The sequence below is a fragment of the Tenrec ecaudatus genome, chromosome 17 (assembly GCF_050624435.1).
Source record: "Tenrec ecaudatus isolate mTenEca1 chromosome 17, mTenEca1.hap1, whole genome shotgun sequence".
NCBI classification, from domain to species: Eukaryota; Metazoa; Chordata; class Mammalia; order Afrosoricida; family Tenrecidae; genus Tenrec; species Tenrec ecaudatus.
Window position 1 is genome coordinate 55,353,604 of NC_134546.1, and position 17,006 is coordinate 55,370,609.

General features: G+C 58.7%; 1 protein-coding gene across 1 annotated transcript in view; it reads right to left on the minus strand.

Annotated features, from left to right (window-relative positions):
• Window positions 1–3,892: 3,892 nt before the first annotated feature.
• ARID3B (AT-rich interaction domain 3B) overlaps window positions 3,893–17,006 on the minus strand; it is a 51,244-nt gene continuing 38,130 nt past the window's right edge. Inside the window, exons 5-9 of the mRNA XM_075535739.1 lie at window positions 10,520–10,703; window positions 9,184–9,470; window positions 8,815–9,069; window positions 7,492–7,590; window positions 3,893–5,976 (exon numbers count right to left, since the gene is read on the minus strand). Coding sequence (XP_075391854.1) covers window positions 5,816–5,976; window positions 7,492–7,590; window positions 8,815–9,069; window positions 9,184–9,470; window positions 10,520–10,703 — 986 coding nt within the window. The 3' untranslated portion in view covers window positions 3,893–5,815. The remainder of the gene's footprint in view (window positions 5,977–7,491; window positions 7,591–8,814; window positions 9,070–9,183; window positions 9,471–10,519; window positions 10,704–17,006) is intronic.

A 17,006-nucleotide genomic window follows, 5' to 3' on the forward strand; every position in this document is an offset into this window, starting at 1 on the left:
GGGCACATCCTTGGAGAAGGATGGGGCTGGGAACACACCCTGGTGCTGAATGTACCCCCCTGGCCTGCCTGCCCTCTGAAGTGGGAGGTTGGGTGCGACAAGGCACCGGGAATCAGTGGAAGGAACGTGGCCCTCAGAGCCGTGACATCCTGGACTTGTGGCAGCATCACCACTGACCAGCTAGGGGAGCAAGCCATGCCATTTCCACGCCCGTTTCCTCATGGTAACATGGGCACAGGGATGGCACCCACCTCCTAGGGATGGTGTGTGGCTGATGGTCACAAGGGCAGTGGCCCTGTCACCTCTGCACCCCCATCTTTGGGCCCAGGAGTTGAGTCACTCCTTCAGCACATGCTGACCCGGAGCTCCCGTCTTTTGGTACAGCTGCTCTTTGGGGGCCCTTAGGTGGGGCTTGGGAGACTCCCAGAGTCTGACCTTCAGGCTGAAGGAGCTCTGTGTCCCCAGGGAGCAAGAGCTGGCGAGGCCCCGGGCATCACAGGCTCCAGCAATGAGAGGACAGGAGCCCTAGAGCCAGGCCCAGCCACTCACAGGGTTTCCCTTCTACAAGTTGGAGGGAGGGGGTAGCAAGAGAAGCCCCCAAGGGCTGGTCCCATGCCATTTCCTCTGCCCACTCCTCACTTTCCTTCTTCTGTCGATGCAGGTGGAGAGAGACATGTCGCAACTGTGGATTTTCCTCTGATGCCGTCCCCTCCCTGCTGTGTGCTTCCTCCCTCTACAGAGCTCTGTCCACCAGGCCACACACCCTCAGAACTCCCCTCAACTCTGCTAAGGACCACCCCATCTGCTGCCTTAAAGGCAGGAAGCGGCTTGGCACAGGCGCTGGAGAAAATGGACATCGCAGGGGGTCAACCATCCCCAGGGCCCTGCAGGGCCTTTGGCTGAAGGATCTCTGCTCACAAGACCTCAGCCCTAGCCCCAGATGCTGTGGGTAGGGGGTGGGTCTCTTTCCGGAATCATTGGACTAGGAACAGGGGTGCCATCTCCATCTTTCCAGGACTGAAGACCGAACACACAAAACCGCGAAAACTCAACCGCCCTGTTTCCCACTGCATAGAAAACATGCGTGCGCCCTCCAGACGGACCTCAGAGGTCCCGTCTGGTTACAGGGGCCTGAGTAGTTTCTGTCACCTGCCGACAAACAGAGACACAGCTCTAGACCGCTCCTGGCCCTCCGGGGGGCACAGCCATCCACGAGAAGCCCCCTGCCCGGTGCCCCCAGGTGCTCCTGTTTGATTTCAGGACACACGGACAGCCCACCTACTCAGACTGCTCGCCAGTCACCCTTCATGTCTGGCCCCACATCCAATCTGTCGACTGACTTTGTAACTTTGTCTACAAAATCTGCTGGGGGGGGGGCTCCGCCCCATTCTAGGTCACCCTGGTCCACAATGACGGGCCCAAACCCCAGAGCCCCAGCTTCTGCTGTCTTTCAGGTTCAAAACCCCGCTGGCCTCTATCCCCGAGAGAAGGGCACAGTCCGATTTCAGGGGTCCCCTCTCGCCTTCCGCCCATGGCAATTGATCCTAGATCATTCCGTCGTCCCGCCTCCCCCTTCCATTGGCTGGGGGGGGCACGTGGCCCAGCCGTGGCCAATGAGGCAAGGGGCACACTTGCCCTGCGAAAGCTTTGGGCCGGGCTGGAGTGCCAAGGACCCGCTCCCCTCTCCGAAGGGGGTTCTGGGGAGCAGTTTCAGGGTGCCATTCCAGCCTTGACCTCAAGAGAGTTCCCCTTTCTGTTCTTGAGTCACTTCATCTGCAAACAAACCAATCGCCCCGTATCCCAGAAATTGCCATGGCTCGTGGGAGAAAGACCGGGCTTTCTACGCCCCACCTCCCGCCTCCGCCCCCCGGGAAACAGTGACGCCGTGGGCACCCACAGGGGCGGCTCTACCTGTCCTCTGGGGAGCGAGAATCCAGTCTGCAGCCATGCCTCCGCGCCCCAGCCCCTCACCTGCAAACCGGGGGCGATTAGCGCAGCACCTGGTCCCTATCAGTGCTAATTGGCATTACAGGGAGTTTACCACCAGCTGTGAGCCGGCCGCCCCCTGGGGCGCTCAGGGCAGGAGTCCTTGGGGCCAGCTGCGGGCTGGACTGTACGGGAGCGCTGTCGCCATCCACTAGCAGCTCCGCGGGGGGCAAGGCCTAGGGGATCTGCTCCCATCCTGTCCTATAGCGGGGTCCCTGAGTGGAACCCAACCGCACCTGCGAAATACCAGCTCTCCCGAAAGGTGCCAGTGTTTTCCTGAATAGGTACGTTGGCGGCCACTCCTCTGGCCATACCAGCATGTTCCCATCCTCATCCTGACCCGGTATGGTACACCTTTTTGTTATTTTTTGGCGAAATCAGTGAATTAGGTGTGTGTGGTGGGGGGCTCACACTTCAGACCGGCAGCTTAAAGGTGTGCTGTTGGGTCTTGCGCACCATGGTCAAGTCCTTGGACTTGCCTCTTCTGAAAAATGCCTGCTCAAAACTGGCTTCCTTTTTCACCCTTTTCCCCATCACAATTCATACACGTTTAAAAATTACATGCCAACTAACTGTTATGCATTCCAAACCAATCAAACCCAAACTCACTGCAACCAGGCGATGCCCATTCACAGCAAACTTACAGAGCAGGGTAGAACTGCTGTCCCTGCCCATTTCTGAGATGAATTCTTAAAAATCCTCTGGTATAACCAGATTTGTAAGGTAGAATTGGGATCAGGATAGTGGGGGGGGGGGGAGCGTTAAAGAACTAGAGGGCAGTTTTTAAGTATCGTCGTTGCTGCACTGCACCCTGACTGGCTGAGACGAATTCTTCCCCGGTGCAGAAAGCCCGGTCCTTCTCCCGTGGCATAATTCATCACCGCACCACCACCACCAGGGCTCCATGTTCCAAATATTACCTCCCAATTTGTGGGGTTTTTTAATTTAATTTTTTTTAATGATGAATTTTTGGAGTCGTTTGAGTAACCCTCTCTAGGTCTCTGCAGTATTTGCAACAGCGTGGGACTGACTGACTGCAGTCTGGTGTCGTCACCAGTTGCCGAGTCTTCCTCGGCTGCCACTCCTCCCTCAGCAGCACCCTCATCCGTCCCCCCACCCCACAGGAAGGTGTGAATAGGGCACTGAAGGAATGGTTGCCCCCTAACCCCCCACCCCAGTCTGCTGATGCTGACCCTCCTGGTTGCAGTAAGTTTCCATCAGCCCTGGGAGCCTGCTACTGACGAGTACCCAGTACCTCACCTCAGCCTGGCCCAAACCCAGGTTGTTTCCGTGAGGGTGAGCTGGAGGCAGAGGCAGGCTGTGCCGAGCCCTGGATCTAGGCCTGTGCTGGCAGCGTCCCTAGGGGGTCCACACTCCTTAGCTTGACCCCAGTTGCCAAGGGTGCTCTCTGCAATAGTTCTTCCCCACCCACACCCTGGTGAACTCACAGGGCAGTGCTCGAAGTCCTGCATCTGGCACCCCTGGCCTGGCCTCCCTTTGCCCTTAATCTTCCCTACCCCTCCTGCCCTTGGGCCCAGGCCCCCAGGCCAATTTGTGACACTACCATGTGCCCACATTGATCAGCCTCCTTTCCTTCACTTGTCCGTTGGCCAGAGGCTTCCAGATTAAATGGGAAGCCTTTCAGAGCGCCCCAAGGGCAGCTCCGGCTCCTGCGTGGAGTCCTGGCAGGCATGCTGTGCTAGAACCCCTGGCTTCTCTCCAGACTGGTGCCCAGCTCCGAGGTAAGGGTGTGGGCTCCGCAGGTGCAGGAAGGTTCGCCCACGTCTGGGGCTCCGGGGAGCATTTGGCGTGGTCCACTCCCTGCCACTGTCCAATGGAGACTCATGCACAACAGGCCGCTTGTGTGAAGAGGTAGCAGTTTATTGAAATATAAACATTCGAGAACATGTAAGATAGAAAATACCCATGACATATAGACACTTGCTGCCAGAAGACATCTGAGGTATTTATCCACTGCCTAGGCTACCCATGTGCTATCACATTTTTCTGGTTAGAATACATATGGGGGGGGGGGTCGGGGGCACTCACACATCTGCCTGCCACATGGGCTTCAGGACAGCACCTCAGGCAAAGCCCTTCCTGGGTCAGGATGGCATCACTTCCGGGGCACCGGCTGGTTGGCTGGCGCGCTGTTATTGTCCTGGAGGGCAGCGAGGGCTCGCTCAGAGGGGAGGCTGGCTAAGCTTCTGGGGGGGAGGGGGACCGCAATGACCAGACAGACAGTACTGTCCATGTGTCCTCTGGATGGGAAGAGTCCATCCTTCGTGACCAAACCCCTGAGAAAGCTGCACTGGCCAAATGTCTGAGGCACCTTCAAGCGGGCCCCTCCCCGATCCCTGGCGGCGGACCCCAAGTGCCTTTCCTTGACCAGTCCCTGTGCTTGCCGGCAGGCCGTGCCTGTGCACCGCAGGTGTGGAGGAGTGAGAACACGCGGGCAGCGGAGGCACTGCCTAACAAGCTGAGGTAGCTGTTTGTGCTCCCGCTTCCGGTTTCCCAGCCTCACTGTCCGCAGGGCTGCAATCAATCACCACAGCCTATACCACTGGAGGGGTGTGGGGGAGGCACCCTATAGCACGCGCCCGGCTGAGATGACAGGGAGGTGAGCCTGTGCAGGAGATGACCAGCTCTTCCACCACAGAAGAGCAAGCTGCCCCCACCAGGAGAGGCTGCCCCGGGGTGGGGCAGGGCACCTGGAGCAGGTGAGCAGGGCAGGGGTCCAGGCCAAATCCTGTTCTGGCAGGAAGCAGGTCCAGGACTGTCTTCATCAATCGGGCCTCTTGCCACCCCACTGCCTCCCACCTCTAGGATCCCTGAGTCGAGGCTCCTGCCTGCCTCCCCACCTCCGAATTGGGGGTCTCAGGGAAGGGCCGGGGCGCTGGGAAACCAAACCATCTGTTTGGCTTTGGGGGTGATCTGCTTTCATTCTTTGGTGCTACAACAACAATAAAAATTAATAAAAAACCACAATAAAAAATAATGTCAACAAAACACATACAAAAAAGCTTTCAGAGATGCCAAGGCTTCCTGAAGATTCAAACATCAACAATTACAAATCTGAGGTATTTCCATGGGCCTGACATCAGCAGGTGTAGGGGAGGTGGGGCCCAGATGGCCCCATGAGGAGGGTGACCCAGGGGCAAGGGGGCTGTTCTGGGGAGAACTGGCCATCAGGGTAAGGAGGCAGCAGGAGGTTGGGGAGGGGTGGAGGAGGGTCAGTGTAGGGTACGTGCCAGGGCCTGGGCAGTCCCGAGCCCTGCTTCCTGAAGCCTTCTGTGGGGCCATTCAAAAGGAGAGAGTCCGGCCCTGGGCACCGTTTCAAGACTCGGATTTGAGGAAGCCCCCCCCCCAGGAGCCAAATCCAGGGTGGGTTTCTTCCTAGCTCGCAGAGAAAGGCGGGCTCTTGGCTCCCTAGCAGCCCCCCACCCCCCCGAGTTGAAAAGTGGGGCCTATGCAGGAGAGACCAGTGACCCTGGGCTCACGGCAGAAGTCAGGAAGGGAAATAAATTAAGGGAAGGATCACAGAGGGCCTCCAGCCTGTGTCCGCTGACAGATTGTCGATACACTGTGCCCCGGGATGGGAGGTGACCTGAGAGCCCTGGAGGAAGCTGGCCGCCCACAGACCCCTGCCTACTTCTCCAGAACAATCCCTGATTGGACAACGCTGCCTTGTCCCGCCCCCCTCCCCGCCCCCAGAGTACAGCAGGACCTGAATGGAGCCCTGGCGTGGGCTCCGTGAGATGAGGTAAATTCTGTGCATCAACGTCCTTGGCTCTCGAACGGAGAGCAGAGTGGGAGCTGGGCCTGCCTGTCAGAGGGACCAGCTGGTGGAGGGCTCTGCCCCGGGGGTGCCCCGAGAGGAAGTGGGACTCGGAGAGCAGTGAGAGCTGCTGCTGCTGGCGCTGCTGCCGACGCTCTGGGGCGCAGGTCCTGCGAGGAGGTGGACCACGGGCTTCTGGGCAAACAGCACACCTGGGGCGGGAGGGGAGAAGCATTGCTGGGTGCTGGGGGCACGCACTGCCCTGCCTGCAGATTCCTGACACACAGCAGGGCCAGAGGAGCTGTCCGAGACCCTCTGCTGCAGTGCCTGAGGGCTCTGAGCCTGGGGCTGCAGGAACAGCCGAGGTGGGGGAAGGCAGCCAAGGCTGGCTCGGGCGGGTCCTGGGCTGAGGGAGGAAAAGGGGCTGAGTGTGCATGGGCAGACACAGCTGGGAGGTGGCCGGCGGGAGGACAGCTGTAGGCGGGTCTGGCCCTGCACAGGGTGCGGAGCCCGGAGCAGAGTCTGGAGGGTCGCAGAAGTCACTGTACCGGGGAGGCGAGGAGTTGCAGGAAGGATCCTGAGATCGTGCTCTTGAGGTGGGCGCAGGGAGGGCTGACAGACAACAGAGGGGGCTAATGGCTGGCTCAATTCTCTTCTGAGGGAAGGAGCTATCAATCACCCTGCCTCCCTCGAGGCTGTGACGAGAGGAGGACAGGGTCCAGGCATGGGTCGCCTACCTGGGTGCTCTCCCCACAGATGCGCAGTCCCCAAACCTCCCACCACAGGTGACTCGACTCATGGAGAGCCCAGCCCGTGCGTGCAGGCTTTTCAAGGCTGGGATCTTTCAGAAGCAGTGAGCCAGGCCTCACTCCCAAGGTGCCTCAGGGTGGCCTTGAACCACCGGCCTCTTGGTCAGCAGTGAAGAGCTTAACCCTTGGCGCTGCTACCCAGAGCCTCCCCCTAGGGGAGCAAGCCAGCAAGCCAATCCAGACTCCCAGAGTAGACCCACCCGAGTGCCACAGCCGGCACTCCCCTGGGAGCAGAAAGCCTCACCTTTCTGCCACAGAGTGGCCGGTGGATTCAAACTGCCAGCTGTGTGTAGTTAGTAGCTGGCACACAACCCACTCTGCCACCAGAGCTCCTTCGCTAGGAGGCGCAGTACCCAGAAACATTCAAGGCAGGAGGGCATCCCGAGGAAATGCTCTCGCTCCCAGACGTGCACCCTCTGCACCAGGCATGCCCAGGCTGGCTGTGGGCTCTGTATGAGCCACTGTGCTTCCGGAGCCCGCTGGTGGGTCCCAGGTGGGACAGCGGGGAAAGGGCGGTCCCTGAGAACTGATGGTATGCCTTAGGGCAGAATCAGCAGACAGAAAGCACTGCTGCCACTGAGGTTTAGAAGGGGACAGTGCTCAAGGTCTGGGCCGGGGGAGAAATGCCGTGGTGGCTGTTCCGCTCAGACGGCTCTGCCTGTATCTTGGTCCTCAGGTTGTTTAAAAGAGAGAGAACCGGCCAATGATGCACGCAGCTATGTTTTATGAAGAAAAGGACCAGAACCATCGTTCCTCACGTGAAAGGTCTCTTTCAATGGCTGAACCACACACGGGTCCCATCGGATGGGCAGAGGGCATCTCTCCTTCCACTGGGGCGAGGGGAACTGCCATCCCCGTGAGCCCCCTGGGGAAGGTCACAGAGGAGATGGGCAGGACCAGTGGGTGCTGGTGCCTCACCTGCATAGGTGGTGCCGTCGATATCCACAGACATGTTGATGCTTCCAATGGTGCTTGGGGTCAAGTTCAGAGCTGCAGCTGAGGCCTCTGATCTGTCTTCTGCTGGGACAAGGGAGGCCGGGACTGGTCACACCCACCACAGCACTGGCGTGGTCTTCTCTGGCATGTTTCTCCCCCTGCCCTGCCCCGGCATCCTGGGCCAGGGCCATCAGGCCTGGCAGGTGAACCTGGCCGGTCAATTTCCTGCCGCCACAAGCCCGTTCTCTGCTCCTGGAGCAAAGCCGTGCACCAAGACCACTTGGGCCCGACGCTGGGAAGACATCAGTGTATGTCACCGAGCACCCACTCCCCACCCACAACCTAACTCGCTGCCATGAAGCCAATGCCGATGTACTGAGACCCTGAGTTTCCCACACTGTTGCTCTTTGAAAAGCCCCATCTCTCCTGTGGAATGGCTAGTGGGCTCAAACTGCTGACCTCATGATTAACAGCCCGAGTAATCACTATGCCACCAGGGCTCCTATCCCTGCATCAGGCCCTGGCCACTGCCTCCCAGTGACCAGACCCCACCCTGTGCCGGGAGCTCCTCCACGAGGCAGGGCTTCAGCCTGGGCCTCCCCAGGACACCCCCAGGGTATCTCGGTGTCAGCCAGGGCCTCTGCCTGGCCCACCAGGCCTTGCGTGCTCTTCCCACAAGACTCTTCCAGCCGAGATGCTCTTTCCGGCACCCCCTGGCTCTGCACAGGACCAAGGCCCAGCTTCTGCAGGTCTTCACCCGCCTGTGGGGAGTCACACTCCAGGGAGGGGCCACCTGGGACCTTGAGCCCCAGTTGGTTCCTGCCACACGCCGATTCCTGGATGTGCAGAAACTGAAGGTGAGCGGGCATGGGTATGGGGAAGAGGGCGAGGGAAAGATGTCAATTATGCTGCTAAACTTGTCTTTCCTCCTGTCCTGCTGCTCCCGGGTCACTGGCACCCAGGGCCCTGGGGGGCCATGACTTGGTGCAGGTCTGGCCCCTTACTGAGGCTCAGGAATGGTGGCTGGGGCCCTGCCCAGGGAAGGCAGGGCCCTCTAATTGAATTGAGACACATCAAAAGGCCGGTGGGCGGGCACCAGCAGCTGTCTCTGAAGGCCCCTGGCCTTCCCCTTCAGTAATTGCTTTTCGTTTTTTTTTTGTGTTTTTTTTTTTTTTTGCTGGAGAACAGGCACTCCCTGGGGCAGTTTCTGGTCCTCTAAAAGAGACCACAGAGGCCACAAGGGCAGCGCTGGAAGGCTCCTTCCGGGCCAGTCTTCCCTCCCGCCCGCCCGCCTGCCTTGCTCACCGCGGCCATTGATCCGGACCTTCATGGGCAGCTGCCGGGCCATGCTGAGCAGGTTGCGCTGGAAGGCCTGCTGCACTAGGCGCTGCTCCTCCTCTGACAGCCGCGACACCTTCTTCTCCGGGGTCTCCCCAGACTCCAGCCGCTCCCGCAGCTGCTCCAGGGTGGCTGTCCGGGGCCCAGCCTGCTGGCCTGCCAGTGTCACCGGCACAGCCAGGCGACTCGGCACGGGCACCGTTGTCACAGGGACGCCATCAACTGTGGGGAAGCGGAGCTGCTGGAGCGATCCACCAGATGCTAGCAGGATGAGGGGGGGGGGTTGGGGTTGGGCTCGGGCTCCCTTCTCCCTCCTCCCCCCCGGGCCTCGCTGACCTTTCCTGAGAGTGGCTGCTGGGGGGATCCGAGGGCGACCGCCACTGGTGCCGCTGCTGGAGCCGAGTCCCAGGATGGGGAAGCGGATCTTGGGTGGGGAGAGGAGGGTAGGGGCGCCGGCAGTGGCCGCGGTAGCAGTAGCAGCAGCAGGAGAGTAGCCAAACAGTGAGGAACTGTAGCTGGGCCGCCGGCCCTCCCTGCGGTTGCCATCGATGGCGGCCTGGAGCTCGGCCGGGGAGCTCAAGGCCTTCTTCTCACACTCGTAGGCGTACAGGTACTTCATGTACCTGGAAAGGGAAGGAGGCAGGGAAGACAGTTCAGACGCGCACAGAGGACACTCAGGTCACATTGCAGGGTCTCTGGAAGCGACCTGACAGGCAGGCGTCACGTGTCAAGGACGGCCGCCAGCGCAGGAGGAAAACCTATGCCCCGGGCGCCTCCAGCTGTTCCTGGACTCTCCGCAATGCTCGGCGCTGGGGCCTGAGCCTCGAAGGGAATAAGGAACAGCACACTGAAGGCCCTCCCATTTGTTGGGCGCCCTGGGAGGGAGGAGCCAGGTCTGTGGTCTCGACTACCCTGTGTGAAGCTAGCCTCTATGGGCATGCTGGAGGTGCTGTCCTTCTAGGGCCTGGGGCCCCACATCTCCACCCAGAATCCCGAGAGTGGGTGGGGTGGGGAGAGGAGACCACGCTTCTGGGTACCGCTGTAACTTTTTTTTTTTTTTAAGCTGTAACTTCGCAGCTTCTGCAGGAACAACTTCCAGAGCTACCACCCCCCACGCTGCGGGGCAGGCAATGGAGGCTGCTCCTCCCTCGCGCCCTCACCCCGCCACTGCTGGGTGTTCCAGGCAGACCCTCAGCCCCTCCCTCCTCTGAGGCTACTTGGGGCCTCCCTGCTTCTCCTGGCTTTGAACTTAACTCCAACAGTGGTAAAAATGGGCCACCGAACTCAAAGGGCCGGGCCAGCCTACCTCTGGGCCACCTGTTGCTGGGCAGTTAGAAGGCCAGGAGAGGAGAGCCAGACTGGGCAGGAGACAATGTCCTGGAAAAATGAGTCGGCCCCTGAATTTCAGCCCCTCTACTTACTGGACAGAATGGCCCAGGCCGCCTTACTGAGCCGGGATAAAGCTCCCTAACCTAGGAAACGGATGGTACCTGGTCACGGGGGCTGACTGGTAGCTCTCATTCTGACTGAGGGCGGGTTTGCTCACAGAGCCCCGGCATCAGGAATCCCACTTATCCTGTTGCTGTATGCTAGCAGTTCTCTCCTTCCTTCCTGGTTCAAACCCGCCCGTTCTCCAGCCCCACTCCCCAGTCAGGTCGGGCCGCTCACTCACTGGGTCCTCAGGGTGAAGGCAGCACTGGTGATGGACGTGGGCAGGTTGAGGCCCTTGGTGACCTCCCTCCAGATCTTCTTGTTGATGATCTCCACCAGGCCCCCCTTCTCCGTCACCAGCTTATATAGCATGTACAGGTCCAGGGTCTGCTTGGCCATGATGGGTATCCGGTTGATGGGGGTCCCTGTGGGGGTCCAGAAAGAAGGGGAGGGCTGCGTGAGTGCCGGGCAGATGAGGAGGAGCATCGGTGCCCGCCCACTGCCAGCTGAGTTGGACATAAGGTCCACGAATCGGCTCAGCAGTCCATTCTCCCTGGGATGAAAGGGCAGGCCCAGCCCACTGTGGTGTGGCCTCAGGCACAGCGCTCCACCTCTCTGAGTCTGCTTTCCCATCTGCTGAGAAGAGGACCAAACTAGAGGTAGGTTTCTAAGATTTTGTGTGTGTGCTACGATTCCACTGGGGTTCCGCTGACCTGGCAACTCCAACTCCTGTGAAGCTTTCTTCTGCATTCACCTCTCCTCGTCCTGACGCCTGCCTGGGGAGATCCTGTCCCCCAGCAGCACTCAGTGCAGGCTGGTGCTGATTGCGCTAATTGCTGCCTTCCCCTGCCTTGATGGTGCAGCTGGTCACGCACTGGGCTAGCCACAAGGCCACCAGTTCAAACCACCCACCCACCCTGCGGGAGAGGAGGCTTTCTGCTCCCGAGTCGGAAACCCTCCATCAGGTCGCTGAGTCAGAACTGGCTTAGAGGCAGTGGGCTGTTGCTGGCTACTTTGGAGGCTCACGGTGACCGCGTGTTTGGAGGTGAGGTACCCAGGAGAGCTGTCTTAGCCGAATCTGTACCGAGTCAGGTTGTCAGGTTTTGCTTCGTGGAACCACTGGGTGCCCAGTGGACGGGAACCCTGCCTACTTCTACCTCTAACTCCCTGCATTGGCTGGTGCTGGTCCTGCTGCGAGACCATCCCCTGCATGCTCCATTGTGTCCACTGAACTGCTGGGCACTGGCCTCTAAGGGGTGAAAAGCCACAATCCTCCCCTCCTATCCCCCCCCCCCCCACACACATACCCTGGCCCTTAAGAGCGAGAGGGTCAGTGCCGCTTCCGCCCACTGGCCCCAGAGGGAGGCCAGCCGAGCCTGGGCCTTGATTAGGAAACCTGGCACCAAGCAGGAAGGGCCACTAATGAGCACCAGGGGACAGCAGGGAGGGCGGGCCAGCGTCCATTCCCGGCTTGCCGGGATGCGTGGCAGGCGGTGTGATGGATGACTGTCATTTGGCAGCCCCGGGATTAATGATCTGGAGGTCAGAGGGGAGGATTCCACAGGGAAGGGTCACCATCCGGGGCAGGGCCCAGGACCTGTTGCCTTTACTGTACACAGGCTGCCTGCCTGTCCCGCCCTCCCCTCTGCCGGCGCCCAGGCTCACTGAGAGCGCCTGCTTCACTGGCCCCGGTTATAAAGGGGGCACAACATGCTGTGGGGGACAGGGCCTCCTGCAAGTGTGGGGGTCAGAGAGCTCCAAGCACAAGAGGGTCACGGAGCTGGGACTTAAGAGCCACCAGGGTTCCTGGGACGCTCGAGTGTTGGCTGTAAACCAAAGTCCAGCCTCAAGACCACAGCCCCAGGGCAGAACCAGTTGTGTGTGTGTGTGTGGGGGGTGGTGTCGCAAGTGCCCACCTCCATCTGGAAGCGACCTGCCCCTGAAGCTCACAGTTCCAGAACTTTCCTGCCTGTGAGCCACGAGTTTTCCACTCCGAATGCTGAGACCGAGCCGCGCTGTTTGTCCCCAGCAGCGCCGCCGTTATGAGGCCTGCGACACTAGCTTCTCTTCGCCTCCACTGCTTGTTCCAAGGTCGGTAGGCGTCCCCGGCTCCTTCCTCTGAGATGGCTTTGAGAAGTACCTTCCTTCCAAGCCACCTCCCAGCTAGGCCCTTGCTTGGCTCACCACTAGATGCTTGTAACAGCCTCTTATCCAAAGATGCAACTTAGACACCGCCACCAACCTTGCCAACACCTCTCCACCCGTCACTCATCTCCGTGCTCCCAAACCTGCAGAGATCCCTGGCCCAGTCTTACAAAGGATGTAGGACACATTTCAAGCACATTCCAACAACCCTCGTGACGTTGGGCTGGGTCTTCCTGGTGCCCCTCGAGCCTAAAACAGCCTGTCTCTGCAGCACCCAGTGGTTAGCATGGGTCGCTCCCCTTTCAGAATCCCAATCTTCACTCCCCAGAGGTCGACAATCACGCTGGTTGTTCCAGATATTGACCTGGCTCCCCAGCAGGTCTGAAGATTCTCAGGGACCTGTCTCCTTCGCCATCAAGCATTTAACTAATTACCTTAGCATGCAGATGAAACAAAGTGCATCTCGGCGTCGAAGCAAGTGGCTCGGAGGCAAGCCACCTGGGACTCTGAAGCCCATTTCCAAATCTGTGCGTGTGTCCAGAGCTGACAGCTGGAACAGAAGCCCCTGGTCCTGTCAGGGCCTAGCGGACATTGACACCTGCTATCATACTAATTAGACAGGGGCCAGGGACATGCGGGGTCTGGCCCCGGAGGACCGGCCAATGGATCCCATCAAGGGGGACGGACCAAAGCATGGACATTCTGAGTAAGCAGCATGACCTCCCTGGAGCGGCAGGCGGAGAACCAAGCACGGACATTCCTGAATATTTAGCCAAGACAGTAGGGCTGGAAGCAGCCAAGGGCTTGCTGGCCTTTGGAACTGCCACCTGGAGGGCCAGACAGCACAGTTTTGGACTCTGTTGGTCAGTGGCTCTCAGAATGTGATCTTGTCTTTGGAAACTCGTCAGCGGGTGGAGAAGGTTCAAACTCGGAGGGTGGATTTTGCAATTAGCCATGATCGTCATTCACCAGAGGGAAAGCCAAGAAAACAGGATGAAGTGACTTGGCAGTTTCTACGGCCTTTGATTGCAGACGAGGTGTGACCACCAGCCCCGGTGATGTCTTACTGTGGCTCAATGGCCCCGCGGGGAATCACAAACAGTCATGACTGGGCAGTCATCAGACTGGGGACGGGGTGCCCGGCCGGCTGTGATGGTTTCTGAGCAACACGGGCTTCGTTCAAGAGCAGCCCCTTCCAGGTCGCACAGGGGTGCCCGTCGCAGACTCAGACCTGCTTGGAGGCAGGAGAGAGAGTGGTGGATGTGGGGCCTGAGGGACAAGGGTGAAAGGGGCAAGTGAGGGCAAGGCTGTAAACCCAGCCGAGTTACCTCTGCCCAGCATGCCTGGAGGAGAGGACAGGCCACCTGTGACCAGTCTCCCAGGAACCCTGCTTGACCTCAGCCCAGAGTGGCAAGTAGCAGCCACTGCCAACAGCCACTTTTTAAAAACAAACCTTTGGATGAAGATGAGTTCTCCCCGACAATGCACACGCATTTTGTCTCATGCCGTTGTCTGCCACCCCACACTGCAATCCTGGATTCCACTCTTGCTGGGCTTCCTGTTCCCGCTTCGGCCTCAGCCTCAGCCTGCTGACCCTGTCCTCAGGGAAACGCTGCTCTCTGATCTCAAGGGGTTCGTTTTTAAGGTGCCCCCTTCCCCCTCCAGCGTGTGGCTGTCGCCTTACAGAGGCTGATCGGGGCAAGGGCAGCTTTGCTCTACGATCCTGAGTTTGCACTGCTGTTTGCTGCACTCTCTCCAGGAGCAGCTGGGCACCATCTAGCGCTTCTGTCCCAGGGTCACGAGGACAGATAGCCACTGGACTGTTTCCAGGTCTTTCCATTTTCGTTGCTTTTTCCTCCGGAGGAGGGAAGAGAACAGATATGCTTTAGGTGACCTCCCGTGCACTTCTAAGCCCCAGTTGCTACTCCCCACGGTAAGGTGCGGGACAGTCAACCCTCTCTGTGGACACACTCCCACACCTGGCCAGCCTGACTTGAGACGGCCGTGGCGGCAGCACTGTGGGTCACGGCACCTGCCTCTGGTGTCTTCGAGCTTTGTGTCGCCCTCTGCAGGCAGCTCTTGAAGGGCATGGCTTTCCCCTTGTCCAGGCCAGTCCAGACCGAGGAAGGTGCCCTGGCTTTGATTCTTCTCAGAACACAAAGGGAGGCAGAATCCTCAGACTGTTAATCTCCCCTGCAGAGTGCACCCAGGCGCCAGTCCCCTGACTAAAGGAGATTCGACTGAGACCCCTTTCCCTCCCTGAACAGGAGAACCAGTGCCTCATGCTGGAGGGAGTGGGTGGCGCTGGGGAGACAGGCATTGTCAGGCCTCGGTTTCCCCATCTCTAATTTGAGCAGTGTGTGCTATTAAATGCAGTGTTGATAGTCTAATGTGTAAATCTGCCACAACATCCATTTAAAACAAAACACAAAGAATTAAAAAAATAAAATAAAATGAGGAGTTTGGCTAGATGACTCACTTCTACCAAGAGTTTACGGATAAAAACGTGAGAGAGAGACAGGATAGCTATGTTCACTCCCATAGGGAAGAGCTTGCTGCCCTGCAGAAAGACAGTATCCAGTGACTGACAGAGACGTGGGGGAGCCTCCCTGGGGAAGCAAGGGCCTAAGTGTGGCTTAAGGCCAGATCTGGGAGTTCAAGTCCACGAGCAGGGTACTGGTGGGAGGTGGCGAGGAAAGGCATATCTTCCCCTCCACCTGAGAGGCCAGGCCTCTAAGCACATCAGTGCAGGGGTGTGGGGAGGCCAACACCCACTGCAGAGCATGCTTCTTGGCTGAGTCCCACCCCCACCCTGCCTACACAGGGGGTGTGAGCCCCTGTCAGTCACCGATATCAAAGGGGGAGCTAGGATTGAGGGTAATTAATCATGCTCTCCCTGACAGGAATCCAGAGCCTTATCTGTACCCCAAGAAATGCCACTGGTCTCCAGTTCCCTCCTCAATAAAGGAGACTGACAGTCCAACAAAGAGGCCCTTATCAGATTTCAGCCCAGGAGGGGGGGGGGGAAGACACCAGAAGGCAGTAAAAGACTTTGATGCAGCCAAGAGCCCAGCAGGCCCTGAGAGCACCCAGCACAGGACCACAGGCTCTCCAGCTGATGAAGGGCTTCGAGGACTGATGGGGGAGAGATGGCCTTCTCAGGCTCAAGAGACTCCGACAACGAGCTGGCTGGCCAGCGGTAAGGCTGCCTCTTCCCCACCCCTCAGAGATCAAGCACCAGAAGCAACGGGGTGGGGGACTGCAGACAGACCGACCCACATGGGCTGCCTTCCCAGGGTGCGGCCTTGCCAGGGACCCTCCATGCTTCTTCCTGGCTTTGAAAAAAAGCATTAATCACTGCCAGAGCAGGCTGTCAGGAGGGCTGGGCTACCAGCCAGGGAGCAAAGAGGAGTTAGGGCTTAGGTTAAGTGGGGCGTGCACACTGGTGGGCCGGCAGGTGGGTGGGCAGGCGGGCACTGGGCTCCAGACCATTCCTCTGCAGATTCATTCTTGGTCCGATCTAACGCCGCTCTCCGAGAGCAGCAGGGAAGTCGACTGGGAATTTTCTCCCAACCTGTTTCCAGAGAAAATGCCTTCCATGGGGGCACTGGGCAGCTGGACTGGCCCACTGCACAGGGCCAAGGCAGGGCAGGAGCAAAGCGCTTGACCGCCGCTGGTCTTAAGCCACCCTCAGATTGGGGGTCCCTTCATTTTCCCTTTTGTGGCAGGAGGTTTACACACACACATACATGCACAGGGGAGTCTGGACATACAGATGAAAATATAACATACACTGTACAGGGCACTCATGCCCATGTAATCATTACTCACCTCACATCACGACAGAGGAGCATTTCTAGCGGCTCAGCAAACTCTCATATCCTCCTCCCACCCACCTCGCCTGGACGTAACTACTGTTCCAACGTGAATCACCAAATAAATAAATCGAATCTGTGTCTGGTTATTTTTGCCCAATTTTGACTGGGCGTGTGATCCATCCCATTGACTGCTGACACCACCACTGAGCTATCCGGTTTATGAGGGCGCCGAGCCATTCCAGAGTTTGGTAACAAATGGGCCTCTATGAATAGCCTCACACGTGGCTTTCAGTGAACATAAGCACTCGTTTCCATTGGGCGTACACCTGGGGAGGCCTGGCAGCACAGTGATTGCACACTGAGCTGCTAGCCTCAAGACCAGCAGTTCAAAACCACCACCTGCTGTGCCGGAAGCAGATGAGCCTCAGACTCCCAGGGGCAGTTCTGCCCTGTCCTGCAGGGCATCGACTGGATGGCAGGGAGTGTGGTTTGGGGATACCCAGAAGTGGAGATGCTGGGTCAAAGGTGCTCCATTTAGCTTTAGTAACTATTTCCAACAGATTTCTAGGGTGACTGTATCGATTTATAACCTCCTTCCAGCAACCGGACACACCCAGGAGGCTCACTGTTCGTGTGCCACTCTTGTTGAGACTCCAGTGCAGGCACGGTGCTTTGGGTGAAGTTCAACAGCAGCACATCTCATGCTGTGTCCTGCTGTCAGTGGGTCTGGTCGTCCGTCCAGGAGTGGAGATGGCAGGCAGCCTG